This window comes from Camarhynchus parvulus, chromosome 1A (assembly GCF_901933205.1).
Source record: "Camarhynchus parvulus chromosome 1A, STF_HiC, whole genome shotgun sequence".
Classification (NCBI taxonomy): domain Eukaryota; kingdom Metazoa; phylum Chordata; class Aves; order Passeriformes; family Thraupidae; genus Camarhynchus; species Camarhynchus parvulus.
This window is the reverse complement of record NC_044586.1, coordinates 45,408,373-45,431,645: the sequence shown is the minus strand read 5'-3', so window position 1 is coordinate 45,431,645 and position 23,273 is coordinate 45,408,373. Positions and strand designations below refer to the sequence as shown.

At 37.1% G+C, this 23,273-nt stretch overlaps 1 protein-coding gene across 3 annotated transcripts in view; it reads right to left on the bottom strand.

Moving 5' to 3' along the window:
• The window catches only part of MDFIC (MyoD family inhibitor domain containing), a 52,061-nt gene extending 41,916 nt beyond the window's left edge, over window positions 1–10,145 (bottom strand). The window contains exons 1-2 of one of the 3 annotated variants that reach the window (XM_030959482.1): window positions 10,072–10,145; window positions 7,881–8,037 (exon numbers count right to left, since the gene is read on the bottom strand). In XM_030959482.1, the coding sequence (XP_030815342.1) occupies window positions 7,881–7,971 (91 nt within the window). In that variant the 5' untranslated portion in view covers window positions 7,972–8,037; window positions 10,072–10,145. Of the gene's footprint in view, window positions 1–7,880; window positions 8,038–8,276; window positions 8,346–8,457; window positions 8,886–10,071 lie in introns of those variants that run through there. The other 2 variants (XM_030959479.1, XM_030959480.1) reach the window with 2 other exon arrangements.
• Between the last annotated feature and the right edge of the window lie 13,128 nt (window positions 10,146–23,273).

The window sequence follows — 23,273 nt, the reverse complement described above, 5'->3', positions numbered from 1 at the left end:
ATATACCACGTCTCAGTTTTTGTGCAAAGAAATTTATTAATTATTCCCTTATAACAAACAGTTGATAATGGGATCATATTTTCTTTTTTTTAATATTAGAGGTGCCACTACAACATACCAATTACAACAAATCACACATGAAGACAGCCTCAAGACCATTCCTGTCTTTTGTTGATGCCATTACTTTTATGTTAGGTACCTAAGAATTTTCACAACAGTAGTTCATGAAGACTCAACACAAAGACCTTACTCTGACAGAAATGCTAATGACTGGATCTGGTCATAGAAAAGCATAACTTTTTTTTCACTGCATCTTGAAGTAAGTTTGTAACACTTTTCTGTTTCAATCAAGCTTACCCTTAAGAATTCTTTCTGTAAGACTTCCTTAGTATTTTAGCTTTTGCTTCCTTTAGCACACCCTTCCACTCTCATGTGGCTAACCTCCAATACTGACAGCCAAGAAAAAAAAGAGACGCTCTTCTTAACAGTTCAAATAATGGAAAGAAAAGACTCATTATGTTCTGAGTCTGGCAGAGCTGAAGTATAAATCCAATCTCTCTTCAAAACCACAGTAAGTTACTCTAGGTCATGTCACAAAAGCAACACAGACTTCTTACCTACCACAGTTCAGCCCCAAACCAGCAACTTGTGTGGCTCTGTACTTCCCCTAAACTAACAGCAGTGCCGGGGCTGAAAAGCTTCTAGTCAAAAGCCCCAGGGAGTGACACCCACACAGAACACCCTGTGATTTATTCTGAAGGTTAGCATGGGCAGAAACTCTGCTAGTCCAGGGACTAATACAACTTTAAGATTTAAATAGTAAGAGATATGACATACTTGCAAAGTATAGAGTTGAGATGGCTAAAAGCCAAATCATACCTATGATACAGACAACTGGTAAGCCACTTAGCAAAAAAAATTAAAATTTTAACCACATCTCAAAATTACTACTTCATTAAATAAGTGAATAAACTGAATTACTGTTTTTTCTCTATGGAATTACTTAAGTACATACAAATAATTTCTACAGTACATATAGCACATAGTACATATAGTACATATTCATTTTAGCATAATTTTGTTATATTTATTTTTAAATTACACAGAAATACACATATTCCATAGAATAGAAATCTGTTTTCACCTTTAAGACTATTGTAATATTGATTGTTAACTTTTGTTCTAGGTTGGAGAATGCCTCTGGTTACACATGCTCCTTTGCAACACGACAAATACATTCTGCAAGACTCCACCAACTGAATAATGTCAGCAGTCTGGATTAGCAACAACACTACTATTACAACAGCCCCATCAAAAAGTAAACTTAACAAATAGTCAGAGGTGTCAAGAAAGGCCCATGTATTAGGCAAAACAGGTATACAGGGCAATCTCCCCAGATTACTTCTAATTCTGCATCCTATGCCTTTGGAAAGCTGTTGGAACATATGTCAAACTGATTCCTGAAAAATTCCTAGACCATCCCAGTGAATAATCTCTCTTTTCAGAGCTACATTTGTGTATCTTTCTCTGCAATGTAAAGCATATTAAGTGAAGATGAAATTAATACACAAAGCTGATAGAAAAAGATAGGTAATGGATGTGTCTTTGCAAGACACACCTCAAAGAGCTCAAGTCTGACAAACAACCAATTTTTCTTCTATTCATGCATTCATATACCAGCTGCCCCCAAGAGCCACACCACATCTTCTTGTTCAGAAATGGGTCTCTGTGATTTCATACACGTGCTATCATGTATCATGAAGCATATAACACACAAAACAAAAATGGAAACAAGTGCCCCCATTAAGTGCACATCCTCAGAGTTTGACTGGCAGCTGATTTCTGTTCATTAGATGACACAACCTTATATACTGACTCAGCCATCTCTTCCAAGAATGTGAATCATTAGAGTGCATGACTAGCAAAATGACAAGCTGGACTTGAGAAACAGGTTTAGAGTTTGTCTATAAAATTTAGGAGCTTGTATATAAAATGAATTTAATGAATACTGCTGCAACAACCAAAGCCTTTGCCACTATGACACATTCATTTTCTGTTCACCAGCAATGTGGTGGACTGCTCCAAATAGCATGTAAAGAAAAAAACAACTTTTGGGAGAAGTTTCTGGAAACCTGAGTGCATCATTCTCATCAAGGAGAGAGAAATAAGCAAAATGGACTGGCACGGTGATCACTGATCTCCAAAAATGCAATCACAAACGGTCCAACAGTTTTGTTGCATAGGGGCAAAGGAAAGATTTGGAAGCAAAGTTACTTAGGCACCTAAAGCTGACCTAGTTGTTGGGATGAACCATCAGAAGGCCTGAGTGTTTCCTACAACAAGCAGATGCAGATTTAAAAATAAATGTGCCAGGTTCAAATCATCCCAAATGAAATTTTGTCCTTCAAAGGAAAGAGCAATTACAAAAAAAAATCAATTGCCACAAAACATAAACACAAACACATAAGTAGATCTATGAGGAATAAAAAAAGTCAAGGAATGTTCCCAAAAGGAAATGTAACAATCAGTTCTCTGTCTACAATTGTTGGGAGGGATTGAAGAACATGTGGCAAACACTGCATTTTTAACACTTCCTTTGTTCATTAATAACCTTGCTGGCAAGGAACCACTAAGGATGCTACTTCCTACTGAAAGTTCCACTGTTCACAACAATAGCACAAAGAAACCCTGATAAAACCACATTTCACAGTGTAATCATTAACAGTAATGCCTACCATCTACTTCATGAAATGCCTAAAACTTTTAGGCATCTTATATAACAAATAAATTGAACAGTTTGTGTAACAGAATACCTATTCCAGCATTTACCTGAAACAATCTCATTTCATTAATGACATCTAACTAATACTGATAATCCATGACTTATGGAGTTAGAAGCCTCCAATTAGATGTTTGTTTTAAAACTTAAAAAGAAAAAACTTATTTGCATTAATTTAATTTCAGTGGCTTTCACTTAAGTATCTTGTTGTAACTTTCAATGGCTCCAGAAGTGTCACAGAAAAAAATAGTTTCTCACAAATTAGAGCAATTTAACTGAGCAATTTTTTAGAAAACTCTTACACAGGATTTTCCAGGTGCAAGCTACGGAATAACTATGAAAGCACTAGAAGTTTGACAGCCATAAACAAATTTGAGTCACAATAAATTAAAAATGAACAGCAATGTGCAAATAGGTATTCTGCATTATTTTAAGTGTTAAAAAGGTCAAATACATAAGTGAAGCCTTTTCACAAATAATCATACTAATTATACAGTCAGTTATGCATGTGTGTCATTCATCCAAAGAAGTTTCACATGTATACAAAACCAGTTTCATGGAAGTGCTAAGCAATACTTGGCAGCTATGGCTGTACTAGCAATGGCCACTAAAACTGGGCCTGTACAGTGAAAGAGTTAACTTAAAGAATATTCCATCTAATACACATTCCAGGGGCTTTCTACTTTGAACTAGTTCTCAGATATGATCTTAAAGATTCAAGGCTTACTAGTGGCTGGAGTGTATTAGGCACATTCCTGCAGCTTTCACATTATTTTGAGCAAAAGGAATCCCATCCAGGTCACTCCCTAGGATCACTCCACAATGCAAATCAAAGTAGAGGAGAGCAGATTTACTTCAAAACTGCTTGGCTGATCCAAATAAAAAAGTAGGATAACACACTCATTGCTGAATGTTACTTACTAGGGAAAAAAAAAGAAAATAAAAGAAAATAAAAGAAGTGTTTAAAGTAAAGAGAAATCTAACTTCTGAGAGCCCAGAGCTGAATTTAAGGAGAATTACTGTGATATAAAATAAACCTGTGCTGTAAGATGGAACAAAAATATTTCAAACTTGATACAAGATCTTTACAGTCAACTCTATGAAATACAAGTCTATCACACCCATGAGGGCATGAATCACTTGACTGGAACGGTATGCACGTGAAACTGAAAGCAGACATATGCTTTCATGACAAACTAGAGTCAGACATCTATTTACCAAAGTTTTAGATATTTTAGTCAGTAATATTAAATAAATGCCTCATACTGGCACATAGCAATGAAACAAATTAATACAGATTCTCTCAGCTCTTGTCAGATAGCAAGAGGGAATAAAATTATAGAGGAAATAGTTGGTAAGTTTGAGCAATCTGAATACACTGGTTAACCGTTAAAATAAAAATATATTACTCATAACACTGAGGCATTGCTGGTAAAGTGGAATAATTGTTGTGATAGCAATCACTGTTGCCTCAAGAACGTCCAAACATTCCCTGCATTAAGTCTTTTGTCACCCAATCTCATCTAGCCATCAGATTCTTTTCGTGTTCCTCATCATGAAGACAGTTAAGCACTGAAAACATGAAGATTAGGATCACATTCTTGAAGAGGAGCACTTTGTACATATTCTGAATGGAAGTATTAGTTGCCGCATATGGTTTCTTGAGCTGCATCTCCATCCAGCAACAGCGAGATGATTTGCACCAGAGAGAACAGTCACTTATAGAATCTGATTCTTGATATTCCTACTCGATTTCTCCATCCTCCCCACCCCATTAAAATAAAAAGTTCTAGGTGAATTTACATCATCTAAAGATTTACTGTAGTGAAATTATCAGTCTCAAGTTTCTAATAAGTTGTTAATTATGAGTTCTATTTTATTTTTTCATTGAGAAAGCTAAATATTATTCCTTCGTTATTCTAGCTTACAGTTAGCTACCGAAAAGCAAAGATAAAAGCATTCCAAATAATCTATAGATGACAGCCCTGAATTTCTCTCTTGTTTATTTCTCTCATGGTTTACTCAAATGCAGAGGATTTTTAAAAAAAAAATCATACCCATAGTCCAGGCAATAATCACACCATAATTTTGAATATATGAAACATTTTCCTTAAAGCATAGAGTCCAATGGTCATGAATTGCAACATTCCTTCCTCAGGGACATTATTTTGATACCTATGAGTTGAGAAATACCTGATCATAATCAAATTGAAGTGGTCTGAGCAGAGACATGGCAGTATTCACTGACTACATCACACAAGTAAATGCAATCATAATTTGGTTCCAAGGTCCATGAGCTAAGGGAAGAAAGAAGGCATCACTAGGATCTTGAACAAGGGTGCACAAGCAGAGCTACACTTTTGGAAGGATGTGGCAGAAATTAACATGTTTGCAGAAATTACATTAAACCTTCCACCTTGCAGTGTGTATCTTAAAGCAGCAGATCACACTGACATAGATAATGGTTTAAGGACTGAAGTTGAATTTTGACATTGCCACAAAAGAAGACGCCATGATTTCATTTGTTCTCTCTCACAGCCTACTAATTGTGGATGGGTGACAACCAGATTCTCACTAATATTTATGCATTTATTCAAAAATGAACTAACAAGGAAGAACAGTGACAAGGGATATATTGAGAGAGCATAATGGTTAAAGTAACAGAAAAATTATTTTAAATTGTGAAAGCCAGAGCATACCACATCTGTAGGCCAAATTCCACCTCAACCCAGTTTTCCCCATGTCCACAACTGATGAATATTCCTGCATACTGCCTAAGCTTTATTAAGTTTTCCTGATCCTTAATTATATTTTTGAATATTCAAAATTCAACTGAAGTTTCTTTTCCTTTCTTCAGCATCTGAATGTATATAATAGCAAGCAAAAGGAACACTGTATATCTGGATTTCTTGATGATACTTTGCCGGACTACAGAAGAGGAAAAGTTTGTTCCCAGGACAAGGTATCTCTATCAGTTAAACATATACAAAGCACATTAAAGTATGCTGTTATAAATGAGAAATTCCTTCTCATTAGAATGCACTTAATACTTTATTATACATACAAGATAAGCCATCTTTTCCTGATTAAGGAATCTTTAATTCTAGGTCAACCCAGATTTCAGATATCTCACTGTAAATATATGAAGTCATTTATAGGTCAATAATATGAATTTCAATCAAAGCTTTTTAAATTATCACCAAATTCTAGAGAAGTCAGTGTAATTTTGGATGTCCAGGGGGCAGAATAGAAGGATAGAGGCTGTTGAAAGCCTCAGACATACTATCTTAGTTTTTCAGCCCTGGAATATCTGAATTACCTTACCCTGTAACCATACACCACAAAGCTGACAACAGAAATGCTGGAATATAGACTGGAAATGTTATGAACTCACCTTTTCCTCTTTCCACCCCCACTTCCCCAACAAACTTAGACTAGAAAAAAGCAACAAATATCCACATTAAAAATCCATATTATCCTTAAATATAAGTTCATTAGAATAAAAATAATGTATTTGAATGCAGAATTCTGCTTTGTCTTTATGTGAACTCTACGTAAGCTTTAAAATTGAGCATGTGCCTTAATAGGTGTGGCCAGTGAACAAACCATAATCATAATGCTTATTTGTACCTTACTGATCCCTCAGAAAGCTGGGAGGTTTAATTGTGTCATTTAGATTTTCTGCACATTACTTGTCAGGGACAGATCAGTATTTGTTTCCTTACTTTCCATTTAAAAAAAGCATGTATTTACAATCATACATAGGACTATCACTTCATAGTAAACACTATGTTTGAAGTGGTACTGTGAGAATGAGACCACTTCCATGCTAGTTAGTTCAGTGACTTACCACTTCAGTCACTTTGATGTATGGCCTACATGCAGAATTTAACCAGTGTGGCCAGTTGACCACATAGCAAATAAAAACAACACACTGAAAATAAACATATATCACAGGTACTGATGGTTCTGGCAAAAATGTGATTCTAGCAGTTCAGTTCCACATGCTTGGTCTTCTGCATTTAGTCTCTTTTATTATTTTTTTTTTACTGTTTAGAAGTTATGAGTCATTCTCTAGAACAAAAAAAATCCAAAACCCATCCAACAATAAGATAACTATAAGCCAACTTGCTATGCCCCCTTGCCAAAACATTTTTTACTTAGCTACAGATACTTTCTGGTTTCTGAAACAAGTCTTCAGCTCTGATTACACATAGCTATTGATTTTCTTAGTTACAAAAACAAGACTGCACTTTTAATCCACAGTTGCACAACTGTATTACCAGACTCTGCTCCAGTTAACCAGTTATGAATAAAGTTACAGTTCTTGAACAAGATTATTTGTCTGTTTTTCAGAGACTTTTTAAACTCCTGTCAGAATTCTGGAAAATCGTAGCTGTAAATAAATAAACAAAGAAAAGTCTCATCTCCACAGACCAGGACTTGACAGGCAAGCATACTTCCCAATTTTGAGGATAACCTAAAATATACTTTGTCAAACTTCTCTACATGAAGGTGATCAGAGTATCAGTGGTTTTTGTTCAAAAGCAAATAAGACATAAATAATTTATCTTTAAGATGAACATACTTTTAAATAACCTTTTGAACAGCTGATATGAAACAAGTTATACTCTCAGAGACTGATTTTAGCTTCAGCATCACAGAGCAATCTAAGAAAAAAAACAGCAAAGTGACTTCCAACCTGGACAAGGCTCTCACTATTGGATCAAACTTCCATAATTTACTTCAAGACCTGGAAGGACAGCTTTACAGGGAAGAATTTCCAAACACAAACACAAAGCTGAGAAAAACAAATGCGATTTTTAAGGAGCAACATCTGCCTCTGAATGACTGCAGTTTTTCAAGTACTGAAAATCAGGGCTGAGAGCAGCAAAATTTTTCCTTACTTTTTATTTTTTTGTTAATTTTTCCATGGGAATTTTGGGTTAAAACACTAAAATGGTGAAGCGAAAGTCCTGCAGAGATACACTACAGAGGGGAGGGGCAAAAAAAGAGGGGTTAAAACTCACTAGTCAAATCAGTAAATGTATCATTCATATATAACGCGCAACAATTACAGAGAAACTTTAAAGCAACTTACCTCGAGGGAGGGAGATCAAAGAGCTGTTTTCAGTCGGAGCTTGCTCTGGCCCTCCAGGCCCCGGAGGAAGAGGTTCTCTCACTTGGGACATCTGCCAGCTCTCTCGCCAAGTAACCGAGAGCCTGCACCCCCTCTCCAACAAAACTAACACGCGACCCTGAAGGAACAAGCAAATGAAAGGACTCGTTAATGTATTTTACGCAGAAAACTCACGGCTCGGGGCGAGGGACCGAAGAGGGACAGTAGGGAAGCGGCGGCAACTTTCCGGCGCGGCGGCGGGCGCGCCCCCCGCCCCCTGCAGCGAGCACCCGCGGGGCCGGGGGCGGGAGCGGCCGTGAGGGTGGCCGGGGGGCCCGTCGGCCGCGGCGGAGCCGGCCGGCAGCGCGGCGCGCCTACCTCCGCATTTCCTCCGCTCCGCTCCGCTCCGCACGGCCCTGCGCCGCGCCCCGGCCGCGGGAGCTCCGCGCCGCTCCCGCCCCGCCGCCGCCCGGCCCGGCAGCTGCCTCCTCCACGCCGCGCCGCCCGCCCCGCGGCCGCGGGCCTTCCCCGGCAGTGGCGCGCACAGCCTGGCACTCACAGCCGCTGTCCCACCGCCGCCACAGTCACTCCTTCTCCATCATTTCCGGACAATGAAACAGCCCGCTCCGGCTGGCGGCGGCTGCGGCTCGGGGCGGCGGTTGTGCAGCTCCTGCCGCCCTCCAGCCACGGGCCCGCGGGCTGGGCTGGGCTGGGCTGGGCTGCGCGGGGCCGGCCGGCCCCGGCCGGGCCTCCAGCCATGGAAATTCCCCCAGGAGACCGTAACCCCTCAGACAGAAGTAGGCAAGAAGGGAAAAAAAAAAAAGCCCCAGGAGAATGTGAAAGGGAGGCTTCCCAGGCCGGGCACGGTGCGCAGCTCAGCACTGGCAGTGGCGCGGGCACGCTACGGGGCGCGGCGCTGGCTCCCAGGCTGGCCGCGGTGCCGCGGATCGCCCGCCACCGGCTGCGCCTCGGAGCGCGGAGCGGCACGTGGGGAACCGCGGGCCCCCGCAGCCTCCGGCGGGCCCTGCTGCGCGTACCACGTTTCTACCCCTGCCCCTGACTGGTAACGTGCTCGTATATCCTTTGAAAGGACTTCACAGCGGGCACACAGAAATACTCAAAGAACACGAGGAATAGAACAAGCACTTTTCAAAAGCAGAACCCTGAAGTGCAAACTACTTCCTCTGCTACCATCTGCCAAGTAGTGTTACCTGGACTTTCTCCATATAGGAAATAACACTTCTTTCCCATGGCACAGTGTGATGTGATCATCAGTGTTATGCTCTGTTCTTGCCCACAACATAGGGTACTGCAATTATTGCTCACGTATGTGCTGGTGTCCATAAGCTACATGCTTTGCCTTGCTTATGGGAACACAGTATGTCACCCTTTTCAATCAATTGTGTACAGGTTTAAAATGTATTTTCCTTAAAACTTACAAGCAGATTATTTTATTATTTATTTATTTATTAGTAAATATGCTAGGATTACTGGTATGTCTCGTGACAGTGAGATATTTAGATATATTTTTTGAGAAACAAAAGTAGGAATATAAAATAAAAAAGTTATAGCCAATCAGCATCCTACCATGAGAGACTATAGCTGATAGATATTTATTTTGATATCACACATGCCAAGCAATATGCTCAGTTTTTAAATGTTAACTTCTTAAAGCTTAGCCTTTCCCTGACATGCTTGCAAAACAACCAGGATGAAGTGTAATTACCTGACTAGGAGCCAGTTCTGTGTGAACTCCACACCCTTCAGAGCTAACTCTTGTTTCAGAAGACATCAGTAATTTTGCACCACTCTACAGCTTTATTTTTGTCATTGTTGGTGCAGAGAGAAGTGTGATGAAAGGTGCACATGCTTTCCTCCAAAAAATACTGTAATTTTTTTAGTATTTCAGTAACCTAAGGTGTTTTTTGCTGCAGCATAGTCTTTCTTTAAACATTTATATGGAAAATGGGGGGGAAAAGATGTTTTATGTAGGAAAGAAGCTATGTGAAAAAAATCCATTTGAGGCCAACAAAGCTATTATTTTACTGTGTAATAATAATGTTGGTCGCTATATCTACACTTTTCATCTATGCAAACATTACATAACTTTCCACAGTTCCCTCCTTGCTGTCCTGGGGGCAGAGTGATCAAAACATAAGGTAGAACGACTTACCTCAAACTCCCAAGTGAGTCAGTAGCAGAAGAAAGGTTATGACTCACTCTCAACATACAAGCTTGTGTTTTTCCCTCTGCAACTGGAAACATAGCAGAGAGCTGTGGGAGGAGCAATAATTTAGCCAACCACACCCTGCTTCCAAAATATTTCATTGGATAATAAATGCCTATGGAGAGCTGATACCACCCAGGGTTGGTATTTTGGTGGGTTTTTTTAACCTTATCTGTGAAACCCACATGGTAAACTCCCATGACGTTCGCTTTATCTTCTTTAAAAAGGTGATGGGACGAGGTCACCATGACAAGGTTCAGTTGTAGAGTTTAAATCTCTAACTAAGTGAATTTACAGGATCTTCAGCAGACGGTACAACAGATGCAGTCGGAGGCAGTCCTAAACAAAATCTGATTAAGAAAAGGTAAGATAATTCAATACACAAAAAGCACAATACACTGAAACTGTACATTAAAAATATTGTGCAATAGGCAGCATATTGCATACCAAAGGCTGTGATTGTAAAAAGATGGGTCCAGATGTGGTTCCTGTTAATGAGATACCACAGATAGGCAAAGCTCATTGGCATACGCACTTCCTGTACAGCATACTTCTAACAAATACGCAGCAAAGCTCAAATATTTGTTGGGATTACTTTCCTGTAAAATACATATAATTCTAAAATATTATTGACGATTCTCAGGAAGTGGGCAGTTCGGATACTAACACCAGCAGCCTTTCAAGTCGGCTACAAATCTGAGGTATACTGTATCTTACTATAGCAACCAAGTTACTGGATGTTGCACTTATGTATTCTGATATAGTCTTCCATTGCTAAACCATAAAATTCAGGTCTTGTAGGCAATTGATGGCAAATCTTGGGATTGATGTGAAGAGAAATTCAAAAGCCTTGTAAACAGAAAATAAATAGTTTGTAGGCAAGCTAAAATTTCATGAAAGAAAAAAAAATAACACCAAAAAACTACCCTGACCAAAACAAATGAGCAAAAAAAAATAAAAAACCCACCAGAAAACCCAAAAAAAACCCCACAAAACCACACCTGGTAAAAAAAACCACACACACCACCATCACCATGAAAAAGTCCTCCAAGTTTCTTTCTCTATTAAAAAGATTCTCTAAAATACACTTCTGTTAAAAGTGCACAAAATGTACAATATAATCCCATATCTTCAGGACAAAATTGTTTATCACCAGTTCCTAGACTGAGCTCCAACACAAGCCATGCAAAAGATATTACCTGCAGTCAAAATAGACTTGTCACTGAACAAAATGAAGTGTTTCAGAAAGATGCAAGTTGTTTATTTAAAGTAAGCCCACAGCATTCCAAAATTAACAGTTGCAGAGGTTGTTTACTCACATTATTAAAAATTCAAGCTATATTTTGAGCTTGAATTTTCCAAGGCAAACTTTTAGTGTTTGTGGGTTTTTGGATTTTAAATAGTTTGTGTTGGAGGAAGTTGTGGGTAGCAGAGATGGCCATCTCAGAAATGCTGTAGGAAAATTGTGCATAACTCTTCAAATAAAAAATGTGGTCAATAGCTATTACTTAGGGATCAATGAAGGTCTAGGTAGTCTAATTTTCCCTCCATCCTAACACTACCCTTTCCTTCCCCAAGGCTGTTCTTTAACTGATGCTGATTTCCTTCTGTCAGGAGGAACTGAAGACATTTTACTTCCCTTTTAACACCCCTAAATAGGTCTGAATAATGGACAATAATATTGTTGAATCTTTTTGTGATTGATTGCTTGTACTTCCATACCTGTGAGTTCAAGTTATTCTTCTGCTATGCCTGAGAACGTGATTTTCAACTTTGTAATATGTAATTTTAACATATGTGTATTATTCTAAACTTCACCAGTTTTTCCAGTATTAGGATCATGGCAGGATCTCTGTCCTAAATATTTTATAGTGCAGCAATGCTGAAATGGAAAGACAGTGATACTTAAAAGGGCTAAATAAAAAACTTGGAATTAAAAGCAAATTATATTGTAAAATAACATAATTACAATTGAAGTTTATAATTTTTAAATTAATTTTCAAAATATAGATTAAAAGCAGAAACACCCACAATATATGCATAAAAGGACAGTAAAAGAGAATTTGAAGATCACTATTGTGCTTGGTTTGGAGTACTTTTGGTTCCTGGAGTTCATGACCTAGCTTTTGTATTACCCTTCTGTAAAGCATCCTTTAAAAAGCCATGTAAATTGTCAGGTGCCAGGGCAAAGCTGGTTGCAGCTGTGTTGTAGATGAGGATTTGTACTTCATAAAGCATGAAGTGCTGTGGGATTGATGGTGCCTTAGACACCAGCTGGTCCTAACAGGGCAACTGCCCCCTTTTAGGCCAAGGAAATCCACCTCCAAAGAGCACTAACAGAAACAAATAAACAGTCTAAAATGAAACTAGAGACATGCAGATTTAACTCTTTCTGTGACCAGAGCGGAAATAAAGATATGCATTATCTTTTAGAGGAGCATCTTGTTCCAGTAATGCTGTACCTGGGAGCAAGAGGTTTTTCTACAATAAAGAATTCTTATCCAGGTTTGATGTTTTTCTGCCATGGGATGGACTCCACAATGGGGAGAAAGGGAATATGAGGCTTAATGATTTCTGCCAGCTCAAGATTTTTTCTCTGTTTTGTTTTTCTGTTTAGACTAAGTGTAAGAAATACAGTAGTATAAGAAATAGTTTCTGTAAAATATTGTCTAACACAGGTGGTAAAGATTTCATTAAAATTGATAAATTATTAAGTCAAGCAAAGAAGATTCACTGAGATTAATTTTTTAAATAACATTTTTTCTGATGTAACTCTAATGAAGTTCAAGGTGTTGCATGAAGATGAATTCAGCTCAAGCTTTGTCCTGCTTAGGGCAAAGCACATCACATGGCCTGGCTGAGGGTAGTTTCAGCTGTTCCTTAGCAAGCTCAAGCAAGTAGTTCACTCAGGCGGGTAATAGATCTCATGAAAAATAACATCATATGTTGAGGCATGGAAATGACAGTTCATCACAAGAAAATGTCAACTAGTAATTCATTACATTCCTACAAATAAGTCAAGAAGTGTTCAGTATACAATTACAGCTGTGCTGGATTGCAACAATTAATTAATTTGCAAATATTCCTTCAGTTATTCAGCTTTTTACAGTTAATATTGCACCTTCATTAATAAAAAACTTATATAGGACATCAGAAGAAATAAAATTGAGCAAAAACTAATTGTTCAAACTCTGCACTAATTTTTAAGGCATTGAAGATTATTTGGAACTTGTAGTGACATTAAAGATCATCTCAGCAAGGGCAAGTGATGGACAACAGCATCTTTTGAGTTAACTGGGTAGGAATTTTAAGAGAATATTGATTAAAAATTGTAGCTAGCTTACCACAGAATATTGTAATATGAGTTATATAGAGACTTAGTGAATTTAAAATCACTTAATGAATTTTCCTGCAATATTTAGTCCTCATAATCCTAGAGGCTGTATTTATAGCATACAACAAAAAAAAAAATTGAACCAAATATTTCTGATGTTTTTCTGGTTAACGAGGCTCCTTATGCTTTTGCACCCTGAGAAGTATCTGGATGTGGCATTATTCTACATTAGTATTTCATGCACATTCCTTACAATTGTGAGTATTCATGAAATTTACATTACCTTTTCTCAGCAGTATCAAACTAATCACCAATATCAAATGATGTTTTTAAAAATACCTTATCTAGAATTCTACAAAACCAAAAATATTTCTACGTGAAAAGAGTATCTAATCAATCTGTTCCCAAAGATTTTAAATCTGAAAATTCTAAACCAAGTATGTTTTACAAATAGAATAAATTATGCAGTGGAACAGAAGACTATATGTTATATTGCTGTGTGAGGTCATGGTAACACATCCTGAGATCTATAAAAATTTAGTTAATTCTGTACATTTTTAATATGAGCTGATAATAGAGTACAGATGCTCCTTTTGAGCTGCAAGAGACTACACTGTGAATGAGTACTGAAAATACTGTGCATTCTATTTTATATTTTCATAATATAGAATGCTCTTACTTCCATATTGTGTATTATTCTTCATACATATTCAGAGCATATATTGTAACAGTTCCTTTGGAATCACTAACGTGTAAGCTGTGAATGTGTATTAACAGCCAAATGCATTTGCATATTATGAGCCCATAATACTGAATGCACAGCCAAATTGTTGATAAAAAGTCATTGCTATACATAGAAACAGAATTTGTTTTCTCATGCTTCTCACTCACAACTGTGCTATCTTGCAGTTATTTCTCACCCATATGTTAACAACTGAAAAAAGAAAAAAAATGCCAGTACAACAACAATTGGGAATTATAGTTTTCTTGAAGTAAAATATTTCGGAAGGGTTTTTGTCCTGTATCATGATCAATATTTCTTTTAATTGCCTGAATATATATGCTCCTGGTGATTCATTTTGGTATCCATATAGATGACTGGAGCAAACCCTTAGCATCAAGTGCTCATTTAGATAGTACATGTAAAATGCAGATTATAGGAATAAACAAACATAAATATTATTCTCAGTCAGTTCCACTAGTATTTTTAACTGTCATGATTTGTTTATTTGTATATTTGCCTAAAATAATGGGGTGGGGGGGATTGCCTGCCAGGAACATGCTGTTCTCTACATTGAACAGAATGAAATTTACAGAATAATATTACACAATAAAATAATTACAAAACTTCATTTGTATCAAAAAGTTATTCTCTGTCTACATTGACAGGTGACCATTCTGACAACCCATGCAAGGATGGAAAAAGACACCATTTTACTTTTCGAAAACAGGGAATGGAGTGAGATAGTCCTCTGCCTCAGTTTCTTAACTAGAAAAATGAAGTTATACAAATATTAGGTCCAGGTCTGGTCTAATTCTGTGACTGTGCTGCTAGGATGGGGATTTTCCCCAGGAAGAAAGAGAAAAGCTAAGGACCAATTGCCTTTAGCCTAGTTCCCTTCCTCATTCTATAGAGTTGCTGAAATAACTGGAAAGACACAAAAGGAAATTACCTATATCATTTCAAGGACTACATAGTTGTCATACTGACCGTTAGTTTTAGAATAATTTCTGATGTATTATTTTAATAAGCAATACTGAAAGCTACTTTATATTTCTAATATCACAACAGAGAAACTCATTCCAAAAAGTATTCTGTTATACTTTCTGCCAATTAATGGCAATTCTAAACCACCTACTGTGCAAGAACCAAATATTTACACGAGGTCTCATAATACCTCAGCTAAAATACTGATAAAAACAGAAAATGCAAATGAGGTTTAAAGCGACTCCCATATAGCTGGTAGTTTTGGATCTCATCTAGGAGATGCAGTCCTGCCTGGTGAATGGTGGCACAATGATACTGTTCACTAATATGTGTAATATCTGCCACATATCATTGAGAGAGAAAGAATGTATGTTTGTATGTGGACATAAAATCGTTGGAATTTTTTGTGGTTTGCCTTTAAAAGAAGTTATTACATTTTAGTTTACTGTGGGAGCCTGTTACAGTGTAAAATTCCTTTATTTCTCTTTTACTTTTTCTGTGGTTTGTTTAAAACATTTAAAAGTATTAATGAAAAAGCTGTATAAGTCACAATGTTAGAGTGTAATTTTATTCCATATTGTTTTATGTTTATAAGATGTATAAACAGGCTCCTGTAAACTTATAAAATCAGTTATTTTGGGGTCAGAGCTGTGGGGCTTTTTTCCTTTTATTGTTGTAAATAAAGTAAGATTGTTTGTACTTGGTTATTTTATACTTCTAACACACTAGCTGATCTCTCAGAGAATGTTTCAAGATATAAATGCCAGCAGACTAAATTACCTTGATAACCAGTGATAACCTAAGCAAGTGAAATATTTTTCTGAAGTTTTCCAAAGTGGTCTTCATATTTACTCAATAAATTATTTGCATTTTTGACTTAATACAATTTTTTATGTCAAAGTAAAATTCTGATAACCATGAACAACAGACAAAGAAAATTTAAGCAATATAATGAAAAATTTAATGAAAACATGGCTGCTTTCACTTTCACATCTCTGGTGTTCCAGTCCTGGATCTCTGACCACTTCCCTAATTTTTTTGCCCAATTTTGTTATGTCAGTATTTTTTTTTTTGAGTCAGATTTGATTGTGTAACAGTAGTAACCAATCCTGACCTAATCCAATCCTCTCCAGTGGCTTGTTAAACTTTCAAGTACTACTACTCTGGTCTTCAAAAGATTTGATACCTGTTTTTTAGAATAAAAGGTACATTTTTAGTCAATTTTCACCATAAATATAATTAAGGAGTAAACCAAGTGAGTAGCAAAAATGCTGGTGCCATTTTCTCTCATGACTTTGTCACTTGCAGTGGTGGGAGCAGAGATTCCCACTCACTCCACTTTTCCAAAATATACACCTGGAAATTTACGTGAAGGAGCACTCAAGACGTATTCATATTTCTTTCTGCCTCCCGTTGTATATGGGATCAAGTATGCTAAGAATTTTAAAAAAAATTTGCTACAATGGGAAAAATCTGTAAGTTAATCTTCAGATTATCAGCCTTTTTCTTTTCTTGTTATATATATAAAAAATTGTCATTAGAAAATACAAAACATGAGGGTAAGCAGAAACACTGCTGGTTTCCCCCTATTTAATACCAACAAATAACTCTCTTCCATGGCATCCAAAGCTTCTCACACTTATCACATAATACATTCTCCTCTTGTATGAGATTTCTGATTGAATGAGAACTGATAAATAGCACCAAGGTGTCATGACACAGGAGGGCTTCTTAAAATAAAGCAGAAGATATTTTGTCTTTTTCTCAATGTAAATGGTCGGTCTTGGGAACAGTAGAGTCACTTAGGCCTCACACTGACCAGAAAAATCAGATTCTTGACCCATGGATGCAGCAATTTGAAAACTGCTACAATAGTTTCCTCTACAGTTTTCAGGGAAATACACAATCTGGGAATTTGGTAAAACAAAGTGAAGAAAATACATGACAGATTTCTGTACATACTCTGTAATGTTTGTGTAAGTATCTGTCTAGACACCCGTAGTTAACTACACTTACAGTGTGCATGCACAAAGGATATGCTACACTAGACCATGAGATTATACATTTATCCTCATTTGTGAAGGTGGATGCCTAGAACTCATGAATGGAAAAAGATATGTTATAAAGTATTTAATCCTAATCAATATTTATTAAAGGAGACAAAGTAACAGTAGCACAAACCTACGGTACTTTACTAAAAAATCCAGCACACTGGACTTCTTATCATGCAATAATTAATGAAGTTTTATGATTTATTTTAACCCTGAAGTGGGTTTTTTAAAACTCTAATTATATTAACGTACTAAAAGAAATACAAATGTCACTGAGTTTCATAAAGCATGACAGGTAACAGTTTCAAAGACAAATACTGAAACTTGTGAAAATTGCAAGTTCAGGTTGAAGTGACAGTATGGTATCAATGGGATGGAATTGTGCTTCTCACTGCATTAATCAATACTAAAATTTATTTTTTAATGTGTGAAGGATGTTTAGTTTCATTAATTTATGACTAGGTTCTTTCTACTTATGTCTTTCTCTCTTTGGATTTCTGTCCTTCATTTTAAAATATTTTGTCTGTTTATAAATCCACAGCCAATCTCATACAATATTACTGTTGAGAAAGAGTCAGTTTTCTGCATGCCATGTGCAGTTTGTGATATTGATCACACAACTAAGTCAATTAAAGGAGACATAGCTCTGTTAAAACTGGAAAAGTACTAATGTCACTGTGCTATACTCTGTGCAAAATCAGAAGATTTACATTTGTTCAGTTTATATCTCACTCATCTTTGCATACCACAGGCTATACCTGCAATCCCCTAGCATAACCTAGATTTTTAATTTCCACTTGTGAATACATAAACTCCTGAACCAAGTTAGCATAATATTTAGCTTAGCAGAGCCTGTGTCATAGGTCACAGATCTGATACTCTTGAGCTGGAACTGAGAGGATCCTGCCATAAAATATTTTCATTACAGCTTTATGGTTCAAAACACAAACACACACATGCTCCATGCTGCTGTCCATAGATGGGCTTCCCTTATGTTGCACTTTGTGATAGCCCATGTAGTGAAATTTTAGTACTTTGGGATAAGTGAGCAGTTAAAGACTTTAATTTCCAATGCACTTAATGAGCAGTGGTCAGGTGTGTGTACAGTAGACTTTTATGGACAGCTATCAGAAAGAATGCTTACAGCACCTGAACAGAATAGAATAAAGAAATATTTTAACTATTTTCTCTAAGTGTGGGTAAATAATGTATAGATGATAATTGATACATAAATTTAAAATTCAGAAATGACAGGAATTAAACCATTTAATCAATCTCTTCTACAATACTATAAAATCAATACATGAAGGGTTTCTAGAGCAAACTGTTAGTTCTGTGTTGGGGTACAAGGGCCTTTCCAAGTGAAAATATAATTAGTACCAAATATCACACAGTACTGAAACTTACCCCTGTCAATACGTCTAAGCTTGCTAGGGGCAAGACATAATGTAAACATTTTCATGTTGAATGTAAATGATGGTGAACCTGTTGGTAGCTTTCTCTGCTAACAGCACGTATTTCTGCTCTCTGCAGGCTGTGTAAGCTCTAGGTCATGGACTTGCAACTTATATTGCTTTTTACATCTCCTCATCTGGCCCATTATTCCCATAACCTGCCAAAATTCACATATATTATGGGTATTGTCTCTTAAAACTTATTAATCCAGTTTGATTAAGAGACAATACTCATAGTGGAGGAGTACATGGGGCAGTTTATGGCTTTTGAGAGTGCATAAATGCTGAAATGGAGCTGAGGCATTTGATAATCACAAGAGCTATTTGGTGTTGGAATATTCCAGCCACATGACTGTTTTCACATCAGCCAGTAAGAGAAGCACATTTAAAAAACAACATTAAAAAGACAGATTTTTCTGGGTAACTGAAGGTCTGAAAGCAGTTGAGAGTCTCAGCTCATCTTCCACGAAGGGCAGGCATAGGTAAAGTTTGTATAGAATTTGGAAGGAGTATGTTCCTGTCCCTAAGAGCAGGGCTAAGGACAAATAATTGCCTGAGGGAGTTACCTGCATAGAACCTGAGGGCTGAGACTCAGGTGTGAGCATATGTGATTTGAGTTAGGGTTTATGACTCAGTTTCATATTGCCACTGTGAGAGGGTGACAATTATCATCTGCCAGACTGGCCTGTTAGCACATGCTGGAAACAAGTCCAGTGTGGTGGCAATTCTCCAGTCTCATGGGAACAAGCCTGTTTCATTTATATCCCCAAAAGTATAAAAGTATAAATGAAGTAAAAAAATGACTCCTAGGAAGAGACCATTACAGAATTAAAAGGGAGGTTCTGGTGGAAAAATCTCCTAAGTGCTTGGAGAGGAAGTTGAAGTTGAGTTTGGAGGATTTTTTTTTTTTAAGTTAATATTGTGAGTTATAAGTAAAAGGCCAATGCAAGGCTATTACTTCATATTTATTTAGACAGTGAATACCAAGAAACTCAAATCATTCCCACACAGTAGCCTGCTATATACAAACCAGCCATGTTTGGTTAATGTGGGGATTTTTACAAAGAAGGAATGACTGGTACTCAGGTTAAAAGGAGGTAATGTCTTCTGCAGCTGAACAACTAAACCCCAGAACATTAGTTTGTAGTCTGGTGATTTTCAGAACTGGGGAAACTAAGCTGATGACATTTCTGATCATCATTCTCCCTCTTCTTCTGAACTCATATGCATCTGTCTAAAGCTATATAAAATTCAACCCTTTTAATTTAATGGAAGTGAAGAAGGAAACTGGAAGATGCTGCAGAGTTGGGCGGGCAGGTTTGGAGAGTCTCTCTAATGAGGAAGCAGGTAACTTTGATCCACTGGGAAGCTGGCACTTCCTGGAGTGTTAGTCAGAAAAGAAATAGAACATGTTTGTCCTTTTCACTGGCCATTATGAAAAAAAAAAGAATAGAAGGCCTTATTTACTCCACCAGTTTTCTGTCTTCAGCTTTCTGATGTTCTCACTTCATATCCAGAAATGATTCACCGAGACAACAGAGAGGAAATCTGAATTGGTGAATATACTTAATGGTGTTTTTTAAAAAGCATACTGGAAAGGAGATGGACTACAACTGCACAGTAAATACATGAGTATTTATTATAATAAATACTGAGTCCCAGCTCCATTTCTTTAAACATAGTTTCTTCTGCTTTTTTTTTTTTTTTAACACAGGAAACCTCAACTCTTCTAAAATCTACCACAAACTTTCGCAGCATCTATAAGTAAAACACTTAATCTTTGCAAGTCTCCTTTAATTACCTAGGAAATAAGAATGGCAGTATTTGCTTCCTAGGAAGCTTAAATTTGCCTGGGATCCTGGGATGCCAGGATCCAATGAATTCCAGGCAGTTATTATTTGTTAAGACTCTCAAGGCAAAAATTTGCAAAATCAGTGAACACACCTGTAAATAATCTTCACCAGGACCATGTGGGGGGTCTCCATTAGGAGGCACCATTACCAGATTTTTAGTCTTGCCTCACTATCAAGCGTTCCAGTTTAGCCATTCTCACCTGTGGTATTATTGACAGAGAGGGCTTCACCCACTTTCACTTTCCTCAGGCAGTCAGAAAGGATGTGATGACAAAATCAGAGCTTCCACCAAGATAGCAGGGTAGTTATCTCTAAAAGCATACTGGGCCACGGTTTCAGAACAATCCCACAACATGATTTAGAAGTTGACAGGGCTCTTGTTAAAGACATAACAAATCAGCTTGTTCATTCTTGGGATGATAATGCCATTTCAGTGAAGTACAACTGAGTTCCTTTTACATTTTCTGTGCGCAGAAAAAACTCCATAACAATACTGTTGAGGCTTCTGAGATGAATGCCTCTTGAAGCAATAAATCTGTTAAAGAAAAAAAATAGTTTCTGGGCACCTGGGCTCTGTGTTTAAGGATTTGAACTTTCCTAATGCCTAAAATCTGGTGAAAAAGTCCAGAAAGGACACCCAATTAGAAGGATATTGACTCATCCTGACAAAGAGGTGGGGGGAGGGAGAAAGGGAGAAGGAGGGAAGAGATCAAGGCTCACAACAAAAGGCCTATTCATTTATAACAGCTTGGCTGTGGAACCATTCCAGCATGCTTAAAAATACTTTATCCATTAGTTGGGAGCTCTTTTCTAAATGACAACTTGCTGCCCACATCTGACCACAACCAGCTCCCTTTTCACACTGAACATAGTAAGGTTCACGTTGTCAAAAGCAGCTTGCCACCTCTTCTGGACGTTGTAAGGAGGTGAGGCAGAGTAAAGCAAAAGTGCTCTGTGAGAAACAAAAATCCCTGACCTCCAGCATATAGCGAGGGGAAGGACAGTGACACTCAGTTCCTCCCAGACTATTTTAAAAAAAGAGAACAGGCGAATACAGCATTTAACTAGAGTCCTCCTTGCACAAAAAACAAGGAAGAGCATTTTAGGACGATCAAGTTATTAAAAATAAGATAATTTATTGCCTCAGTATATGAGCTCAGCAATAGTCCTTTGCAATTTTATATTAGGCTCTTTATGCTAAGCTCTGATCACACACCTGAATAAAATAATCAAACATATTTCACCAATGTTCCTACATATTAGCCAAGAGATATACATTTTTAATTACAAATACTAAATACTTGTTGAGCATCAGGATTTTTTAAATCAAATTATTCTCTCCTAGGAACATTCCTCCTCAGTTATAAAGCAGTATAGCTGGAATTATTAATATTTTATGCTGGGGACTGTGGGTACAACTTCATACAAAAGCTTTTCTTTATCTGAAATGTGACTGTTGCGGTAAAATTTGCACTCCTATCTTTTCACAGTATTTTGTTGGGTATGATTTCAGAGTGTAATTTGAGGAAAATGAATGTCTGGTTTAATGTGTGTTTATTTCTCTTGACACAGACGTTGTGTCCTTATGTTAGTTTGCATTGAGACTCTGGAGAAGATTCTGGGAGAATACTGTGCAGTTGATCTTCTCATCAAAGTATCAGCTTTTCTAAACGTGTCATTCAGCTACAGCAAAAAGTACTCTATATTACAATATATGCTATCTGATTCACCTTCTTACAAGGATCATCTTTGTAACCTTCTCTCATGTGGATATTCTTAATAATACCAGCTTTATGTAAATGCAAAAAGACTACATCTGTACCTACAGTATCTGTTTAAAGTAAAAATATGGGGAAAAAATACTTAGGTTCTTAAGCAAAGTATTCAATAATTTATATTTAGAGTTTAGATTTTAGATATAGAACAACAAGGTTTGTGAGAATTCCTTGTTTTCTCTTCTTTGTTTAGTTGATTACTTTCAAGCTAACATGCAGAAGCAGTGGTTAAAGTTGACATTGTAAATAAATATTCATGTGTGTCCACTTAGTTACTGCTGAACATGATTTTAGTGTAAAGAACTGAGTGTACAATAGCTGTCTTTTTAGTTTTCTAAGACAAGATAGCTCTTAACCTAGGTTTGCAGGTACCTTGAAATATTTATGAGCAATACAGTATGGGTTCTAAAATAAATTTCCTTTAATGAATACTGGCATGTTGTAACCCAGCTCTGCAGAAGACCTAAGAAAAATGGCAGGGCAAGATCAAACATTTGTTTACATCTCGCTTCCAGCAAAGTATTTCATTTTGACTGGCCTCTAAGTGAATGTAAAATTACATAATGCAGTAAGCCACAAGCCAGATAGAAAAGAGAGACCACAGGTCACACTATCCAAAATGAAGAAACAAAGTCTGGTTATACTTTTATCATGAGAAGTGCTATCTATGTTTTATGTGCAATGCTAGGCTTGTAAATGTTTCTAATTTAATGGGGCAATGTATCCAGACTTTAATAGCTCATTTCATTTTCTAGACTACATCAAAGAGCAAGATGACCTCTATGCAATAGCAGGAATGAAAAGATTTCCTGAATTCTGAGCCCAGATGCAAGGCAATTTCAGAAGCCTTCCTGTCACTGCCTGTCTCCTGTCTTCTGATGAGTTGACTGGTTGGGGTTTTCTATTTCAGAGCAACATTTACCTAATGCATAGGAATGCTCTGAAGATTAATTCATTTGCATGCCATGTAAAA